Source organism: Cavia porcellus, unplaced genomic scaffold (genome assembly GCF_034190915.1).
Source record: "Cavia porcellus strain 051 isolate PalLab524CR breed Dunkin Hartley unplaced genomic scaffold, mCavPor4.1 scaffold_10, whole genome shotgun sequence".
NCBI lineage: Eukaryota > Metazoa > Chordata > Mammalia > Rodentia > Caviidae > Cavia > Cavia porcellus.
Window position 1 is genome coordinate 23633373 of NW_026947493.1, and position 20330 is coordinate 23653702.

The 20330-nt window shown below is 45.1% G+C and overlaps 1 protein-coding gene across 4 annotated transcripts in view; it reads right to left on the minus strand.

The window, feature by feature from the left end:
• Nucleotides 1–209: 209 nt before the first annotated feature.
• Nucleotides 210–20330, minus strand: part of Osbpl10 (oxysterol binding protein like 10) — a 287054-nt gene continuing 266933 nt past the window's right edge. For all 4 annotated transcript variants that reach the window (XM_063257089.1, XM_063257092.1, XM_063257088.1 and 1 more), the window contains 4 exons: nucleotides 17049–17235; nucleotides 7058–7240; nucleotides 3441–3594; nucleotides 210–1496 (listed from right to left, as the gene is read on the minus strand). In XM_063257089.1, coding sequence (XP_063113159.1) covers nucleotides 1452–1496; nucleotides 3441–3594; nucleotides 7058–7240; nucleotides 17049–17235 — 569 coding nt within the window. In that variant the 3' untranslated portion in view covers nucleotides 210–1451. The remainder of the gene's footprint in view (nucleotides 1497–3440; nucleotides 3595–7057; nucleotides 7241–17048; nucleotides 17236–20330) is intronic.

Consider the following 20330-nt stretch of genomic DNA (forward strand, 5'->3'; position numbering starts at 1 on the left):
AGGAAACTGCTCATGAAACACTAGATGAGTCTTTGAACTTATAAAAAATTATCCATAAATAATATTTACCTGGTAGATTTTTAAATGTGCTTAGACCACACTGGACATACACAGAATATCCACATCGATAATGACAAGTATCTAACCAACAAAATGTAAACTCACAACCACCAATATATGAAAACTTTTGAATAAAACACAGACACACAGATGGGTATAGTATTTAATCGAAATATAATTGTCTAATATCTACAAAGTGTGAACAACTGGTCTTAAGAAAGCAGACAAAAGGCACAAAATTGTATTACTACAGAGAAGCATTCATGCTACTGGATTTTATAAATACCATTGGAGTGGCACAGTAAAAAATTAAGCATTCAGCAAAAACCAAATCATTTTCCCTTGCTTTTCATTTTGATCATCTCTTTGACCTCATCTGTAAAGGTCAAGGACTAAAATCAACTGAAAGAATAGAACACTTAGAGAGGCGTATGTATGTTTTAATCACAGTGGCTTTCTTGCGGTGTTTGGGTCAAACAACAGAGGTGCACTTAAGAACAAAAACTCACAGGAAATTCTTTCCCTTTTCCCAAACTAAATACAAGATGGAGGCGGTGGTTGTGCATGTTTTCTACGCATGCATGTATTTAATTTCTAAAGCCCTTTTTTCTTCATAAAAGTAGTGAGATCACTATATGATTTGTTTTCTGCTGTAAAGGAAGCAGCTTCTGAAAAATGCATGACCGGTGCTTTGTGCATGAGAAACTGTCAGAAAGATGGGAAGAGAATTCTAGGTGGAGCCTGGCTCTCGGTCCTTCCGGGGGGTATCCATTCTGGAAGGCTCTGGCATTAATCTCAGTCAGCTCCTACCCACACTTGCCATTCGGCAGGAGAGGAGTTTATATCTCTTGGGTGTGGACAAACAAAACACTGAGGTGGAGAGGGAGGTGAAAACCACAAAAATCAGGAAATTATTGCCACCCACACTTCTACCAGCAGTGAGCTACTTTCTGCTACAGGGACCAATTCAACCCTCATCTGGACAGGAATTGACTAAGTGAAAATTCACCTTTTAAGTGCAAAACATTTTTTGGCAAAGTTAAAAGTGAAAAATAGAAAACTTCAAACCTCATTGATAAAAAGGAGCTCATGATTAAACCTTAATTCTTGGGGAGTGCAGTATTTACATGTGTATTAATACTCAACATATGTGTTGAATACAGATAATGTTCATGTGTGAACATATACAATGTCACATGTGCCCCAATGGCTCTTGAATAAATTCAACTCCCTAGCAGAGTCTGAGGTGCATTTTTCACAGTATATTTCTCTGAAACCATTTCTTAGATGCTAACAAGAATTCTCAGTGAATGCCAACAGAACTTTGATACCATACCACTTTAATTCCTACAAAAACAGGGCTCTTAGGAAAGCTGCACACCATCACCTCATCAGTGTGTCTTCCAGAGGGGGTTGAAGTATACCCAGCCATCACCCTGAAAGAGAAGGAAAAAGGCATTACAGAAGACATCTCATCAGGGCAAACAAGATACAGTCAGAACAGATGCTCCAGCCTCCGATCTCCCAAAGCCATACAGTGGACACCAGGACTTCCACTGGCCTCTGGGCATCTCCCATGTTGCCAGTATTCTACCCAAGCAAAGCCGGTGGTCTCACAGTCCCTTCCTCTGCCTGAGTACTTTCAGAGCCCAGATGATCTCCTGTCTTAGCATTTCAGAAGGAAACCCCAAGAAATGATTAAAACAAACAAGAGTTTTGTCAGTTTACATCAAGATTCCTTGGCAAGATGTCTCAGAAACAGTGGAATAAGAGAAAGAGTGACTGAATGGACAGAGGACTGGACAAAGAAAGGTTAAGGGAGCACCTGGGTGAATTTGCCCAAACCAGTGACCTAACAGATCACAACCTGGAGAGGAACAGCCATCTCACTCTCTTTAGCAGGCAGCAGTTCCAAATAGATCAGCACATAAAAGACCACCATTCATCAATTATCAAGTAAGAAAAAGCCAAGAATCACAAAGGCACATATGACCTGATGCTAAACTAGCAAGGGATATATTAAGTGGTAACCAGTATAGTGCTGAGATGATTTTTATTCTCCACATGACCCAATGCCTTCTATTAAATGAACCACTGGCTTTTATTAAACCTAAGGAGAATTGTGGGGGTTTTTGGTTATCCTTCCCTCAAAAGTGAAGCAAACAAGCTATTTCCAAGAAATAGCCATCTCACTAAAGGATCTTTCCAGGGTTTAACCTCACCTGGACAAGGGTCCCTATGGGGTTTCTACCTAGAGACCCTTAATGGCAGAGTCCCCCCAAGTGGCTTTCTGTTCCTTATATGCCAACCTGTGAAGTGCTGTGTTGCCTGGCCCACCCACAGTGGTGGCAAACCTATGGCACGAGTGCCACAGCTGGCTATTACAGCGAAAGCTCTGAAAGGGGTGCCGTCACTTGTCTGGGCAGCAGGATGCCTCCCTGTAGCAGAAAGCAGAGATTAGCAGTACCCAGGCTAGACAAAGCTCCTTGGGTACATTCTGCCTGGCTCCTAGTATTTAGATTTTTTAAAATTACTTTGTATCATACAAAAATCTAATTCCTCATTTTTAGAAATCCAGATTTCTGGTTCCCCAGGAACCTGCGTCCTTCCTTTCGTAAAGAGTCTGGCATATCTGCCTCATTCCTTAGTGGCCTGCTTCTCTGTGTCGTTCGGTCCCCGAGGGCCTACCTTACAAACCGGGGGCCTGCATCTTCACACCTGTCCGCAGTGTGCTGCTCAGTTACTCCACCAGCAACTTCAGGGGCGTAAGTGTGCACTGGGCACACCGCGCCTGGCCACTTGGCCCACTGGGAGGTGCTCACCTGGGTATCACTTCTGCCTTCCAACATCACTTCACTAAGTGACAGCTCCATTTCAGGCAAGGGATCCCTGATGGCCTGCCTTCAGATTTCCACCTCATGTGGCCCATAATAGACAAAGCCCTGCTCATTCTCCAGCATGAGGGTCCCAGCCCACCCAAGTGCAAAGGCAAGAGTGAAATGCTCATAACTACTTTGTACACATAGTAACTAGGGATGGTGGTGCTTCCAACAGAATAGTGTCCAGGTCTCAGTCCCATTCCTGTCCCTCCCCAGCAGGCTGATGGGACTTTCAGATGACAGAGTACACAAGGGAAGTAGCAGCTGCTCAGTTCTGCCCTCTAGGTGGTTTTAGGCTTCAAGACATTACAAATATTGGTGCAGAAAATTTGTTGTGAATTCTGGAGCAAAACTGGACAGCCAAGCTGTCCCCAGTCCCGCCCATGACCTCCCTGTTCTGCCTGTCCCCATGTTCCCAAACTGTTTCATGAGAAAGAAAACCCTATTTGCCTCCCGCTTGGTACAAACTCTCTTTGAGGGCAAGAGAGGTGTGGCGGTTACCTCCTGGATAAAATATTTCGGTTGCCATGGTGTGCGGAGGCTCTCCCGCTTCCGTTCCTCTATCCGCTGCTTCTCCTCCAGCCGCCGCTTCTGCTCAGTGGCTGCATCAATGTCCCCTAGGCGCAAATATCGGGTCACCTCCTGCCAGAGATTCCTGAGAATGCAGAGTGGCAACAGTCAGGCAGGACCAGGGCCTGGAGGGTGAGGAAGTGACCAGAGAGAGGAGTCTCCAGGCAAGTGCTCTCTCTGAGGCATCTCAAAGTCTCAAGAGCCAGCATTTGGACCCAGGACACTTGTTCCAAGCAGCACCCCTTTCTCAGAGCTCTGAACTTCTGGAGATCAAATCTACCGTAACAAGCTAAGGCAGCATAGAACTCCTCCTGCCAACAGCAATGACAGCAGACATTTACATGGTGGTCACCATACACTTTTCTAAGCATTTTACATGTATAATTTCATTTAATCCTCACAAGCCAGTGACAGCAAAAATTAACATCTACATAGACCTAAGCAATGGAGCTTGAACAACTTCCACTGTCCCACAAGAAAACTTAAAACTAAGGAAAAACACTGACCCTGGAGTGAGAGTGTGTGTGGTGCGGGACTTGTCATCTGCCCCAACATGTACACAAAAAGCTACTTCTCTGTCTTGTTCCCTCAGAAACAAAAATGCAGTCAAGACTGGCCTGTGTCTACCACGCAGCTATGCAGTTTTTCCCTCAGGACTTCCCCGGAATCCGTCTGGATTCAGAACACCCTGTTTTAGGGGTATGGCCAAAAACCATGTAAAGCAGGACATTATCAACCATGTTTCCTCACTTGACTACATCGGAATCCATTTCACACAAAAGAAACTACCAGAATTTTCAATGGTGCAGATTCCCTCCCTGGTCTCCAGGAAATGATCCGCTGTACCCAGCTCAAGGGAAGGCTCACAAGTTCCGCCTCCGCCATGAGGTGCTCTGATCCCTTTCCACAGCAATGGGTTATTAGCACAGTACAGACAGAAAGAGGCAGGAGCCAACCCCTCATGTCACCCCCTGTTACAGGTGGAGTGAAGACGTTTCGTGGCCTGCCCATGCCTCTATCTGTTCCTGATGTCCACAGTGTGGTCTGGTCAAGGCTCCTGCATCAGCCGGAGCCGTGGGGACCACAGAGTGAAAGGCAGAGCTGGTGCCCAGTGACCGCAGCGGTGCCCTGCCTCTGCTGCTTGCCTGCCCTTTCCCACGTGGGTGGTCTTATGAGCAGGGACTCTCTTTGCTGCTTTTCATTTTTCCTCATTGTTACCTTTCTGCCTTTTAGCTCATGGTCAGCACCGTCCTCGGGCGAGGCCTTACTCACTGTCCTCCGCACACTGAGGTGACTCTGGGTTGGGGCCTTGTGTTTGGGTAGAACTCTCTGTCTGCAGTGAAGAGCTTGCTCTGCTCCCTGCCCTGGGAGTCTCTGCACACTACGTGGGCTACTGGGGTGTCACAGGACTTCCCATCAAAGTCCCTCCCTGGACAGGAATGCCCACCCTGACTGCCTTCGTCCTTTCCTTATCTCACTTCCCTATTTTGGGCAGTCTGTCCATCTGTCCTTCCTTCCTCCTCCCCTCTGTGGTCCCCAGGGCTCCGGCTGATGTAGGAGCCTTGACCAGACCACACTGTGGACATCAGGAACAGATAGAGGCATGGACAGGCCACGAAACATCTTCACTCCACTGCTAACAAGGCAGTGGCTCCCTTCCCAGGGGACTAGCTGGAGACCGGAGGCCTTACAGGGCTGGCACCACCACGGCAGCTGAGACAGTGGGTCTGCCCTGCTCTACGCAGTCAAGAAGCTGACCCTCCTCTGGCCCTGCGGATAAGGCCCAGGGAACCCACTGGAGACACAGAGCTCTGAGCAGCAAGGGAGCCCTGGGACCAGCCCCTCGCGCCCAAGGATGCCTCCTCCACAGGGGACAGGATGAGCCTGAGCCATCTCTCCACAGTCCAGCTCCATGGCTAGAAATAGTATACAGGGACAGAAAGAGGCAGAAGCCAACCCCTCACATCACCCCCGCCCCTGCCACCCGGAGGCTGAAATTTGAGTTCCCACGGGCTGAGGCAGCGGAAAGAGCTGTAGTTAAGCTACTCCAATAGCCTCAGGAGGACAGTGGCAGTCCTCAGTTTTGTTCTCAGGGGGCAGCCAGGAAACAAGTCACAGCTCAGTGGGAAGCATATGATTTCTAGATCTGGGAAAGTTCACGAGACGCAGTATGGCAGGGATGGGTTTCTTTCCTTATCACCTTTTCCTGCTACCACCATCCAAGAAGACAGCCAGAGGAGTTTGTGGCCTCCGCTTGGACTCAGAGAAGTCACAGTTACTCTCCTCAAATAACAATAAACAGTGTACTAACCCTACAACAAAGCTAAGGTTCCAGAGAAGCTGAAACTCTTTCTTCAATACATCAGTGAGAATGTATTTGTAGATGCTGGTATATGCCTGTTAGTTTCCACTTAATGAGCACTTCTTCCATTTGGCTGCGACTTCTAGTGATAGCAAACCCTTCCATAGAATCATTTCAAATTTCACTGTAACCCTCTGCGATATTACATAGAGCAGCATAACTTTTGGATTTCAGCAGGAACTGGAAAACCTTTTCTACAAAGGATCGGATAATAAGCATTTTAGGCTTTGCAGGTCATATGGGCTTGATTATAACTACCTTGTAGCAAGGAAGGCAGCCATAAACCAGGTATAGCTGTGAATGATATGGCTCCATTCAAAAAAGAAAAAAGCTTTATAAAATCAGCCATGGGATAATAACACAGACTGAAATATCAAAACGGCATATCCCAAGAAGATTCAACTTGTGTACCTTCATAAACATCACTTTTAAAAAGTTACTTAAATAGTTACATCATACTCATTACACAGGGTAGATATTCCAAATGTTGGTCAGATAAGTGATTTCTCTTTCATTTCTTTGTTCTTTATAGATTTTTCATTTTGTAAGAAAAAGAACTTTAAAATCTTTTATGAAGCAAATACAAGGTCATGAGTTCGATCCTTGGTACCAACCAAAAAAAGAAAAATACTTTCTGAATTGAAGAATTTTCCCTGAGAATAGACTCTAAGAAGTAAAATGTAAGCATTCACACATTTAAAGCTACTGATCCATGCAGGTAAATCACACCCACCCTGGATAGGGGATGCAGAATTCATTATACTACGGCCCCCTTGCCAGCACTGAGTTGTTTTGTTTTGTATGTTTTAAATGACTCTTGCTAATCTGGTAAGGAAACAAAAAACGTATTTCACAACTTCACTGCACAGCTCTTTGGTTACTAGCAACTTTTGGCAGTTAATTCTACAATCAACCAACTTGTCAGCTGAGCTGACGAGTCTTAGCTCCAGCATTCAAAGTGGCCATGGACGACCTTCCTTGCCTTCCCCGAACTGCAGCACAAGCCAGTTCCAGCCAAATGACTCTCCTCCGAAGGGAGACTGGGGTTGGGTTTGGGGATTCAAATGGGTAAAGCAGCCAGAAAGCCATTCCGAGCCGTGTCTAACAGCTGTGCTTTCAAGCTTCGGCTCCGTTCTGTCTGGTCCTGAGGGAAAAGGCTGAGAGGGCCACAGAGGCCAATTCCCACCTGGACTCCATGGGCCCCTGCTTCTCCAGGGGCCTGATCTTCTTCGGGTACACCGGCAGGGTGGTTGTGTCAATTACTTTGGTTTCCCCGTTGCTGTAGATGAACTCCAAGGTACCGTTCCACTCTCCGTGAGCTTTACAGACGATGGTGTTGGTCGGATTGTGCTTTACTTCGGCTGTGACCCTAAATGAATGAATGAGTTTAAAAGAAGCCTTCAGAAAGACACTTATATTTAGAGAAATTTTTAGGGGCGATTGGGAAAGAGGGATTGTTTTTGCAGTTTGGCCTGAAGACTAATTTTTAAAACATGATCTAATATCCTTGATCAGAAAACTGGCAAAATTTAAATGAAGCCTGAAATTAGTTAATAGTAATATAGCAATGTTTCTTATTTTGGAAAATGGTCACAAAATAGTTTTTGTAGTGATACAATTCGCTAGATAGAAGACCACCCCAAAAAAACACTAAAAGACTTCTAGAAGTAATAACCAAATTCAGCAGTGAAGCCAGATACAAAATCCACACAAAAATCATAGCATTCCTCTATGCCAATAATGAAACCACTGAGAATGAAATTAGGAAAAAAGTATCATTCACAAAAGCAACAAGAAAAATTACACACTTAGAAAGTAACCTCTACAGTGAAAGTGAGAGTGCTGCAGGGGATTTGGCTCAGCGATGTAAGCACCTGCCTGGCAAGCACGAGGTTGTGAGTTCAATCCCTGGTATCAAAAAGAAAAAAGAAAAGAAAAGAAAAAAACATGAGAGTACTCTGAAAACGGAAATTGAAGAGGGCATTAGAAAATGGAAAAAATCCCTTGTTCCTGGATAAGCAGAACCAATATACTCAAAATGACCACACTTCCCAAACTGATACATACATTTAATGCAATTCCAATTCAAATACTAGGAACATTCTTCCTAGAACCAGAGAAAGCAATTCTAAAATTTATATGGAACCAGAAGAGACCCAGAATAGCAAAAGCAAGGCTGGGTAACAAGAGCAAAGTGGGAGGCATCTCCATCCAGACTTCAGACTTACATTACAAAGCTTTAACGGCATGGTATTGGTAAAAAAAAAAAAAAACCCCAAAAACAACAACAAAAAAACCCCACCCCTACATGAGGATCAATGGAACATAACAGAAGATGTGCGAACAACCACAGGCACACCTGACTGTTTGATTTTTGACAAAGAGTATACATAGATAGTCTCTTTAATAAGTGGTGCTGGGAAAACTCACCATGTACTAAAATAAACTAAAATCAAAATGGATTAAAGACCTGTTAGGAACACTTAACCTTCTGGAAGAAAAAATAGATAAAACTTTTGAAGTCATAAGTGTAGGCGAGGACTTTGTGAACAGAAGCCTAAGATGCACAGGAGACAGTACCAAGAATCAACAAATGGGACCTAATCACATTAAAAAGCTTCTTCATAGTAAATGAAACGATAAACAAAGCGAAGAGACAACCTACAGAACAGGGAAAAAAAATTTGCTGGCTATTCAAGAACTATTATTTAGGATAAAGAAAAAAAGCCCTTTCCTCTAATAAAGACCCAACTAAAAAAATGGGCAAGATGGCTATGACAAGAAGATGGCAGCTTGTGAGGTAGATGGGTGGGGAGCTTCTCTGGGAAAAACAGCTGAGACGCTGGAATTTCACAACATGGAGAGGGCCGGAGGAGGGGAGAGGGATTCTCATGATCCCAGGAGGAAACTGAAGGAAAAAGAAACATAGGGAGAGGAAGGAGAAACGCGGGTGGAGGGCTGGAGCCCGAGGTGCTCACTGGGACCTGTCCCGTGCTGTGCTGGGCGCACCGTAGAGTCAGAGGATTCAAGGTTGCACTGAAGTCATAGCCACGGATACCAGGAGTTGGTGAGTCCCAGGCCCTTGGTAGGAGGACATGGTGCAGCATGGAGTAGAGCCAAGGTCGAGAGCTGCATTAATTCTTGGTGAGTGCTGGAAATTAGGTCCCGTGGTGGGTGTCGCTGGATGGAAGACATCTTGGAGTGGGGCAGAGCCTGGCACCACAGTGGTGTCAGTTAGCTGCCCCTGGACCAGAGAGGACTGGTGGGAGCTGCTTGGGCTGAGCCACGCCCCTGGTTGGGACCCAATAGCCAGGGATGAAACTGTCCCAACCCTGTGACCTCCGTCACAGCACAGGCTAAGTTGTGGAAGGCACTCGCCAGTTGACTGGCTCAGAGAAAAGGGGCCAGCCCGCAGTCCCTGCGTGCACCTCAGATGAGGGCCTGAGACCTCCACCACACACCTGTCTGTAAGAAACCAGAAACATGACAAGAGAAAAAAAATACAAGAAAACCTCCAGCCACTGACCCCTGGGAAAATAAGCCCAGGTAAATACAGAAGAGAACCAGTGCAGCAATCATGCAATATTGGCCACATCAGCAGACATAAAGAAATATCTTCGTGACCTCATAGACGAACTTAAAACTGAAATTCCAATCCAAGTGAGGTAAGATATAAAAAGATTAATAAAAGAAATGCTAAGCCCCTCTCAAGAAGACACAGATGGAAGAATGGAGGAACCCAGAAAAGGAAGAGAAACCTTTGGTGAAGAATATAAACAAAATCTAGAATACATGAAACAGATCCAAAGAGATTACCAGGAAACTAAAAACATTGAAAGCTGGCAAAATGCCTTGGCAGAAACTAAAGTTAGTCTTTCAAAATTTGAAAATAGATTTGCAATGTGTGATCATGAAAGAAAAGACCTATTAAAAATAACAAGGAAGTAGGACTTCCGGTGTCATGGCTGCCCTGACCACAACGTAGTGCTGAGAATTTCTGTCCCGGCTAGACTGCTTACTGAGACTTCTACGGCCTACAGGCCTCATGGAAGGACTCTTGCAGACCGGAAAGACACACAGTGGTATTGTAAGAAGCAGGAGAAAGTCTCTCAGGGAGACGAGTGGGGACCTTCAGAGTTGAGTCACCAACAAATCTGGATGTAGTACCATTTTGCGTGGCAGAGATAACATCCGCACCCCCTCTCACGGTCACTGTGCTGACGCGATTCTAGGATCTTTTAATATATTATGGAGGATGTCAAAGATGTAAGATCTAGCCAATTGCTCAGTACACACAATTAAGTTGCCATTTGACTCTTCCGGGAGAACATGGCGGACAGATAACAGCAACTACCGGCGGCTCTCTGAAAGACTCGGCTCAGAAGCCAGGAATGGTGCGGACTAAGGAGACATAAGCAGGTGGAGATATGCTCTGCTGACTCAGGAACGAACTGGGCTGAGAGAAGCCAACTTGGAATGCAGTCCTGGTGCTAAAACAGGAACAGAAAAGACTCGGTGTGGAGGCTGGAACCGCGCCATTGTAAGCCGCGATTTGGGTTTCCCGCCACGCAGCGGCTGGCTGCCTCTACAGCGGCTCGGCAAGGGGAGAGACGTGCAGAAGCTCTGAGAACGGCAATCTGCGAACGGCAGGGAGGCGTGCACTGACTTATGGTGAGGTGAGTGAGACAAACTGACACTCTACCACAGTTTGACTCCAGCAGAGGACTTTCTGGGCCCGAGCAGTCCTGCGGGAGCAGGGCGCGGTGGCGACTCCAGCCACACATCCCCCTCTCGGGCGGGATTGGTGAAAAGTGCCTGGCCTGCGTGACGCTGCCGGCGGACCTGGTAGACTGTCCCAACCCAGATCCCAGAGCCTGACGGTGGCCGGGAGGGGAGACGCGTAGGCTGCCTGGTCCGTAACTCCCTGGTGCGCAGCGGTGAGCGGGAACACCTAACTGGCGCAATTCGATCAGGCTGTGGCTGACTGGGAGAGAAGCTGGGCCTCTTATATAAGCTTGCATATATAAGGAACAGAGAAGAAGAGGCAGCATGGGAAGAGGCAGCAACAAGAAAGGCTCCTCGGCCCCCAATTCTGAGAAACAGGCAATAGCAGACACCGCACCAATACACATAAGGCACCATATAGAGAGCCTCATAGACCAATTCAGGAATGAAGTTATCAACGACCTGAAGCTAGAAGTATGCAGAATAGTTAGAGAAATGCTAAGCACCACCCAAGAAAAAACAGGTGGTGGAATGGAAAAACAGAAAAAAAGGGGAGAATTGTTTGATGGAGAAAACAGAGAAAGCATAGAATACGTGAAGCAGGTTCAAAGGGACTACCAAGATACTATCGAAGACTGGCATAACAGCTTGAAAGAAACTAAGGACAGACTATCTGAACTGGAGGGCAGACTTGTAATATGGGAGAATGAAATGAAAAACTTCTTAAAAATAACAAAGAAACAAACAGCAATAATACAAAGACAAGAAGATGATAAGAGGATCCATAACTTAAGGATTAAGAACATAAAAGAAGAAGTAGGGATGCAAACAAGTGAACTACAAAAGCTACTCACAGAAATAATCCAGGAGAATTTTCCTAATTTAGCAAAAGGTAAAGATACTCAGATGTATGAGGCATACAGGACCCCAGCTACCTACAACCCAAACAGAGCAACACCCAGGCATATAATAATAAAAATTCCAGAAATTCAATACAAGAACAGAATATTAAAAGCTGTAAGAGACAAGAAACAGACCACTTACAAGGGAACACCCATCAGAATTACAGCAGATTTCTCTGCACAAACCATCAAATCACGAAGAGCGTGGGGGGAAATAATTCAAGCATTGAAAGATAATAATCTCCAGCCAAGATTGAGATATCCTGCACAACTGTCCCTGGAAATTGATGGAAAAACAAGGTGCTTCCAGGATAAAGAGGAACTGGGGGAATTTGCAACCACCAATTCAACTCTACAGAAAGTATTGCAGGATATTCTAAAAAAAGAAAAATACAAAGAACCCAGAAATAGTGGCGGGGAGGCCACAACAAATGGAGCAGAGAACAAAATGAAGAAGACAAACTGACAGCTACTGACAGAAAAAGAGCTTAACAGAAATGAGGCAGAGAAGATTGGATGATAGGAACAGCTATTTTGGAGAAAATGACATCTTAATAGGTAATACTGATTTAGTATCATCTTGTTTTGAAGTCTCATCTAGCTTTTGTCCTTCTGTCTCCAATGGTCTAAATAGGCTGTATCTTATTGGATTTTATTATGTACGATAGTATAAGCAAAAACCTTTTAAAGACAAGGAGATTATACAGAAACCATTGTTCATTTTCTGTTAGTTGATTCTAAATACTCTGTAATGCTGTCATTCTCTTGAATGGTTTTACATTGTTCTGATATACTTAATGCTACAGTATACAAAGTTGTACTCAAGGATTTCAAAGAAAGAAACAATATGGTAACTACTTTTAGGTTAGGATTATCTGTTGGTGAAACACTATTCTGCTTAAATGGTTATGTTTTGATCTGTGTTGTTTCGTTGTTATGCCCTCTTTTATCTCAATCTCCACTCCATTATTTACTTTTTTATCTTTATCCTTTTAATTAAAGGAAAAAAATAGCAGGATATATTATAGTAACCCATTTTGACTTTTCATTACCTTGATTTAAAGCCCTGTATTACTCTCACCATCTGGTTTTTAACTGATGTTCCCCTATTCTGTTTTGCTGGATAGTATCAGGTTCGAAAGTTTAGGCATCAGCTGTGAAGATAATGAGATTCATTATGACGCCCATTCTTGTTGACTTTTAGCTACTTTTGAAGACCTACAATGTCTCCAATGTTTTGGTTTTGTCGGTTTTATTCTTTACTGTTTTGTTCAATTGTATTATAACTAATGATATAGGCAATTCTATTAGAGATAGCGGGAGACATTATGGTAACCATTGTTGATCACCTGTATTATGTTTTTACATTATCTATTATGTCCACCCTTTTGACTTGACCGATTCTGTTCTGTTATGTCACATTTGGTTTTACTCTCTTCCAAAAAAGTAGTAAGAACCGTGGGAGCAATGAAACCCAAAATGTGTAATAGTCATGGTACAAAAGAGAGGAAAAGAAAGTGCTCCAAACTATATAACTGCATGTATATTTAAGTGTATAAGATAGAAAATGATATCACAGAGTTTTATTGGATCAATGAACAGAACTGTTTGCAGTATCATTGATGGAATGTCCACTTTACAAGCTTTAATTTTGTGACTTGAACAATTATTTCTAAGATGACAATATGTAATCCATTAACTAGTGATTTCCTACTGTTCATTTTTTTTCTGTAAATCTGTATAACTTGTACCCTTTCCCTGCTTTTTTTTTTCTTTTCTCCTTAAATAAAATTAAAAAAAAAAAACAAGGAAGTAACAATACAAAGGCTAGAAGACGACAAGAGGATTTATAACTTAAGAATAAAAAATGTGAGCAAAAAGTAGGAGTAATCGTAAATGAGTTACAAAGGCTATTCACAGAAATAACTAAGGAAAGCTTCCCAAGCATAGGAAAAAGAAATGATATTCAGATAAATGAGGCATATAGAACTCCAACCAGCTACAACCAAAACAGATCTACACCCAGACACATAATAATCAAGAGCCCAGAAACCCACCACAAGAACAGAATATTAAAAGCAGTCAGAGAAAAGAAGCAGATCACCTACAAAGGAAAAATCACCTATAACGACAGACTTATCAACACAAACTATCAAATCGAGAAAAGCCTGGGGGGAAATAGTCCAAGCCCAGAAAGAAAATAACCTCCGATCTAGATTGATGTACCCAGAAAAACTCTCTCTCAAAATTAATGGAGAAATGAGATGTTTCCAAGATGAAGAGGAGCTGTGGGAGTTCATGGCCACAAACCCAACCATACAAAAAATACTGAAGGACATTCTAGAGAGAGAGAAAAAAAATGCCAGGATTCCAGCAACAGTGACAGAGAGGCCTCAATGAATAGTGCAGACATTTTAATGAAGAGAAAAGTGGACAAATAATAGCAGAAAAATAGAACAGCAGAGATGAGGCAGAGAAGGTGGGCTATAATCTTTAATATAGATAGCCTTGATACACTAACAAACAGAAACACAGGCAGAGTAGATTAGGAGGCAGGATCCATCGAGATGCTCTGAATAGGAAATATACTCAACCTGAAAGAGGGTTAATAAACTGAAAGTCAAAGATGAGAAAACGATGCTCTATGTGACAGGGAACCAGAGAGAACTAGGGACAACTCATCCAGAAGCTGCAGATAGGTTGGAAAGTTATGACACTTTTGTGCAGTGTAAACTACAGAGCTAGAAGGAAGGAAAACCTTGTGGCTTTAGTAAGTAAAGGAGTATAGCTCAAGATCAAGCTCAGGATAAAAAGGTTCAGCACCACTCAGATAGATAACAGGTTGACTCCCTAATCTAAAAACTAAAGGAGCTGGTGGGACCCAAAATATACAAAGCATCCTGAGAAAGGGAAAGGTGAGGAATTGCCTAAAAAAGGCAGGCAGAGGGCACTGTTAATAGTGTATCAGGATTTAAAAGCCACAGTAGTCTTATCGCTTTGTTTAGTTTGATTTTATTTTATTCCAGTCTGTCTACTCATACAAGATTTGAGGGCACAGACAGCTATCCCAAAAATAGCAGGCTATTCCAAGGTAACTATCTTTAATTTCCTATTAACTTAAACTGAAGCCCTGTATTACTTACATTTTCTTACCATGACTGATCTTACTTGAAGCTGGTTTGTTAGACCGCTGTTTTACCTTGACTGATTTTATTCGAATTTGGTATGCTTGATAGTATCAAGTCTAAGAGTAGAGGCAACTACTCTGAAGATGACAAGATGCAATAAGATACCCATTCTGGTTTGATTATTAACTGCTTTTGAAGTCCTACAATGTCTCCAAAGTTGTTTTTCTATTAAAATAGCTATGTAATGCTACGTTCAATTAAAAAAAATGAACAAGCAACAGGAAGAAGTACAAATGGCCAAAACATTAAAAAACACTGTACATCATTGGTCAGAAAGAAATGCAAATTAAAACAACACTCAAGAGTCCATCTGAGCCCCAGAAAGAATGGCCATGACCCAGAAATCAGTAACAACAAATGCTGGTAAGGCTGCAAGGCAAAATGCACTCTTCCACACTGCTGGTGGGCATGTAACCACTATGGAAATCGTATGGAGATTCCTCAAAAAACTAAACCTAGAATTTCCACTTGACCCAACCATGCACCTTCCAGGCATCTTCCTGAAAGTGTGAAATAAAGACACATACTGCAGGGACACATGCATATACCGACGTCGATAGCAGCACAATTTATAACAGTCAAATCTTGGAAGCAGCCCATATGTCCAGCAAGAAAAATGGATGAAGAAAATGCAGGATTTGTACACAGTGGAACACTACTCTGCCACAAAGAAAAATAAGTTACTTGTAGAAAATGGAGGCACTGTGGGGCCTTGTTACGTGAAATAAACCAGACTCGTAAACTTAAATCGCTCTTATATGAGCAAAATGAAAGATGACAGGAGAAAGATCTTTCTCATGTGGGAAGGGGATCAAGTGATGAAGGGAAAGAGGGGAAGAGGATGACAAGGAAGTAAAACATGTTATGTACCTGTCCCAGCTCCACACAAAGCATGCAAACATTATGTACTGTAAACATGGACAAAAAAATAACATTTAATGATGCTACACTTTAACCACAAAAGAAGAGCATACAGGAGTGTAGGGAGGGCTTTTCTATCCTAAAACAAGGACGATTCTGAATGTGCTCACAGGTCCAACAGAGATCACTGGGAGAGGGCAGCTCCTACCGGGCCATCTGTGCGTACGCCACTGAGGGTTAAGCAGTGTCCAGATGACAACCTCACTCCACAGTGGTGGTAGGAGGGACCATATTCAACCTGTCTGTAAGAAGCCTCTGTGAACATCTGTGATCTCTCACCGCCCTAGCCCTGTCTGAGGGTCTCTCCCAGGTCTTTACCCTGGCTAAGTGCGAGCAGATACCCACCTGCTTCCTGCCTGCTCCTTTCTGCACAGTCTGAGCAACAGCAGAAATAGGAAGCTGCACCAAAGCAGACAAGGCTAGGACAAAGCTCCGCTCTGTGCAGTGCCTTCCTTGGGCTTGCAAATTTTCTCTAAGCCTGACGACCATGCTAGCTCCTGAGCAGCAGCAGTGAGTTGCACACTGTGGAGGCACAGTGATACAGCAGTAATGTAACAGAAACATCAGACCTCTGTGCTGTGGCTAATGTCTGTGTACCAACATGGTATCACTGAACACGGAGCCTGTGAGAACCCCACACAATCAGCCCTCATGTGCAGTGTGTTCTGGGAGGGCAGCTGGTGAGGGAATCCTCGCACATCCTCCTGTTAGCACCAAAGCAGTTCAAGGACAGGAGCAGAGGTGGAGGCTGGTTTATGCAGTGAGTCTGCTCCAAAGGAGGCTTCCTACAGCTGGGCCAGGAAAACAAATTGCTCCTCAAACAGTCGGCCTCTCCTTCAGTTTAAGCTTCTAAAAGGAAAGACACAAGCCATCTCAGACACAAGATCCAAGATCCCAGAGAATCACAAGCAACTAAGAATCACAAACAACGCCCAGGTTCACATGGGCAATCAGGGCAAAGCAGTCAAACAGGCTGTGGCCACAGTTTACTTCACAAAGACAGAACGTCTTTTACTTTCTTGGGGGGGTGTTCCTTGAATGCATCACCAAAGAATCCCCCATAAATTAAGAGGAGGAGTCCTCAAAAAAACTGCCCTGTGTCGTAGAGAAATGATGTGCTTCTTCTGAAAAAGGTCTGCTGCACATGCGGTGGTACACACCTACAATGCCAGGATTCTAGGAAGCTGAGGCAGGAGGCTTGCTAGTTTGACCTAGCCCAGGCAACTTAGCAAGATCGTATCTCTAAATAAAAAATAAGAAAAGGGCTGGAGATGTAACTCAGTGCAAAACCCTGGATTCAACCTCCAGTGCTGGAAGGGCTGGGGAGGGGGTCCTGTTAACTTTTATTCTCATTTCCAACCTCAGAATTCAAGCTTCTGTTGAAGAAAGGAAGCTCAGGGCACTGTGATAAGACAAAGCCAGTGCACCGTGGCCGCCCTACCTGTGGACTTTCCCTCCGTAGAAGGGCTTCGTGTGGAATGTCACAGTGGCGGAGTACCCAGTCTTGGCGCAGTTGATGCTCACTTTTCCTCCAAGCTCCACCCACGGAATGGTGAGGATGGACCGGGCATAGGCGCTGGGCAGGGTGAAGACGTACTCCTCCCCGTGCTCCAGGAGCCTCAGCACACCTCAGGGAGAGAAGTGGGGAAGTCAGACAGACAGACACAAAAGCACAAGCACATGTACACAACACAGGAGACTCGGAGACCTGGACCAGAGAGGCTCTGCCACAGGAGCACGCCTCTTAACTCCAACAGGTCAGCCACCCACTCCAAGAGCTCAGCTGTGCACCTATCAGAGCACAGGACACAGAGAGGATGTGAGCAACCCAGCCCCAAATTCAAGGAGCGTGGATATGGATCAGTCACTAAACAAGGAGGCCACCAACAAGGTGGCCAGCCTGGAAAGGGAAGGTCTTTTAGGAGGGACAGTCTGCACCTGGGAAGGGACAGAGGAAGACAGCATATGCAAAGGCCCTCGGAGGGGACAGGCCTGGTGAGCCTGCAAGGGCTAAGCAAAGAGCCCCTGTGCAGCACAGGAGGTGGCGTGGGTGCTGACCAGGTCACTGGAGGTGAAACCCTGTCATTTAAGCTTCTACAAAGCATGCTGCTGAGTTCTGCATCTATCCTGAGAGCGAGAGACAACAGCAATGGTTCTCATGACATTAAGGCTACAAACCTCCTGTCCCCAACCTGGGAGAAATACCTACCTAGAGCCAGAATGTGACGCAGGTTGAGGGTTCTCCAACCTTAGATCTAAGGACTCAGCTTGCCTGGATCTTAATGCTCTCTTTTTAAAAAAAACTCAGAATTAGGTGGATTTGTCTGATTCTCCACGGAAAAGAAGTTTCATCAAGATTGACTTGATTATTTCATGACATACAGAGTCCCAAGGGCTGCTGTACAGTGTGCAGTCAGGGGCCCTGAGGACCTGTCAGGTCCCTTCCTTGCTAGTTCTGCGGGGCTCAGCTTGGGCCAGGCCACCTCAGTTTCAAGGGTACGTAAGTCTCAGGGAAGGCAGTCTGTCCTTCGGTCAGGCACTCACAACCAGCAGTGTGTTGCAACAACCTCTTCCTGGGCTCTTCATTCCTCCACTGGGAAAGGAAGTCTAGGCCAATGGCTCCCGCAGGGGAACACTTTCTGGAAGCCAGACTTTCCTGAGGGCCCTCACACACTCTCAGCCTCACAACTATCCCACCCGACAATGGTTACCATTTTAATCTAAGTATGAGACACAAACTCAGAGAGGCTAGGTCATCTGGTTGGCAGCTACTGCTCTCTCAGGCTGGGCATACCCAGGGGGCAGGATTGAGGGGGTTCAAACTTTAGGACCTTCCAGGGGTGTGAGGCAGTGCTGATTCACACAAAGGAGTCACCATTGCTGTTGTTTCTAAAGTAGCACTAAGAAACATCAACCACAGCTCAGTTTACCCTTAAAAATCCCTTTAACAGCCCCTGAGCTACCGTAGACATACTTGGCTCTCGGTTAAGTCCTCTAAAGTCAGTTCTCTCAACCCACAAAGCAGAGCACTGCTCTGTAAGCCCTGGGTGATGCACTGGTCTAGATCATCCCAGTGTGAAAGGATCCTTAGAAAGAAGAACAGGAACCTGCTGCCCAGGAAGGGCAGACCTGTCTTCTCCCCATCTTCCCTTGCCAATAATGTATACAACCTGCCCTTCCTGCACCTGCCTACTTTTATAGCCCTGCCACAGCCGGGGAAGAAGGGTGACACTTGGATGTCTCCAGGAGTGAGCATAGCCACTAATCCACAGCCTACACAGGCAGGAGATCCCCTAGAATCTGAGGAAGAAGTCTTATTAACACCTTCATTCATGACCCAATGGAAAATTCTAGGCCCTAACCTACCTCAGCGACACCGTAAAAGCCTGTCTCTTCTCTGTGAAGGGGCCAGTCTGATCTCCTCCATCCATTGTGCCCCGTCAGCTATTCTCAAGCCAAAGCCCCTGACCCATTTTCTCTTGCTTGCTTGTCAGCTGAATCTTGGCCTGTGAGTGAATGCTTTTGTCTCAGTGTTAATTTCCACCACCACGGAAGCAAGGAGTTCTACGTGGAAACAGACCACAGTGGGAGAGTGGATTCAGAGGTCATTGAGAATCATGGACAACAGATACCACAACAATATTTAAACTCTGCCTACTTACTGTCTGTCTGTCTGTCTCTCTCACTCGCTGGGATTTTAACTGAATGTACTTTATGTAAACACACAATGACATCAGAACAAACAGGCTGCCTCCTAGTCCCCAACAGCTCCTGGGAATGAACTGAGCCCTGGTGCTGAAAAGGAAGCTTTGGGCCTTCCCGTGCTCTTAGACATGTGTCCCTCCTTCAGTGCCTCAGAAAGACCTGGTAACCCTTGAAGACCAGTTCTGCCCCTGCATTTAAAGGTAGGATGGCTGTGTTTGTGACGAGAACCACACAGGAGTGTTTCCACCCCATGGCTTCTGATCAGAACCCTGGCAGAACAGTCGAGTCTGATGTAGCTTTCTGGGTCACAGCCTACTTCCTGCCTCACTTCTTCAAGCTGGGTCGCTTCAAAAGATGAGCTGAAGCAAGCAGGAAAACCCGTGTCACACAGACATGCGGTCAACAGCCGAGAAGAACCAGGGGCAGAGTTAAAAGAGAGAAATTCCTCAGGATGTCCTCTGTACTTTGGTTCCATTCCTACCTCCCCTGGACTCTCAGGTGCCAGCCACAGCCTTACTGCTGCTGGGATGCACCGTGTTGACAGATTTGACTTGGTGGCAACATCCTTCTGGACGGCCACTATGTCTCACTACACCACAGCCCCCTCCCTGCTCCTGTTCTGTGGTCAGCCTTCTCATCTTCATCGGGAACACTGTGGACTCTTGTCCATTCCCACAGCTCGCCAGGCTCCAAAACTGCAGTGCACACAGCCAAGAGCTCTGCGTGTGAAGCCGGCAGGGCTGGCTGACAACAGGAACTCCGCACAGCTGAGATCTCTTACAATGAACGTTGTGGCAGGAGAGGCTACATTACAATCTTTTTTAAAACATGAGTGAGACCATGGCAGATCATTATCCTGTCACTCATCAACCTGGCAATCTTAACTTTTCCGTGCTTCAGTTTCCTCCTCTGTGACACAAGTACGGGGTATGTGGGCCTCCATGTCCACTGACTGTACAGATGATGGAGAAAGCAACTCTGAAACAGGTTAGGCCTCCCCCTGGCACACCACCAGAAT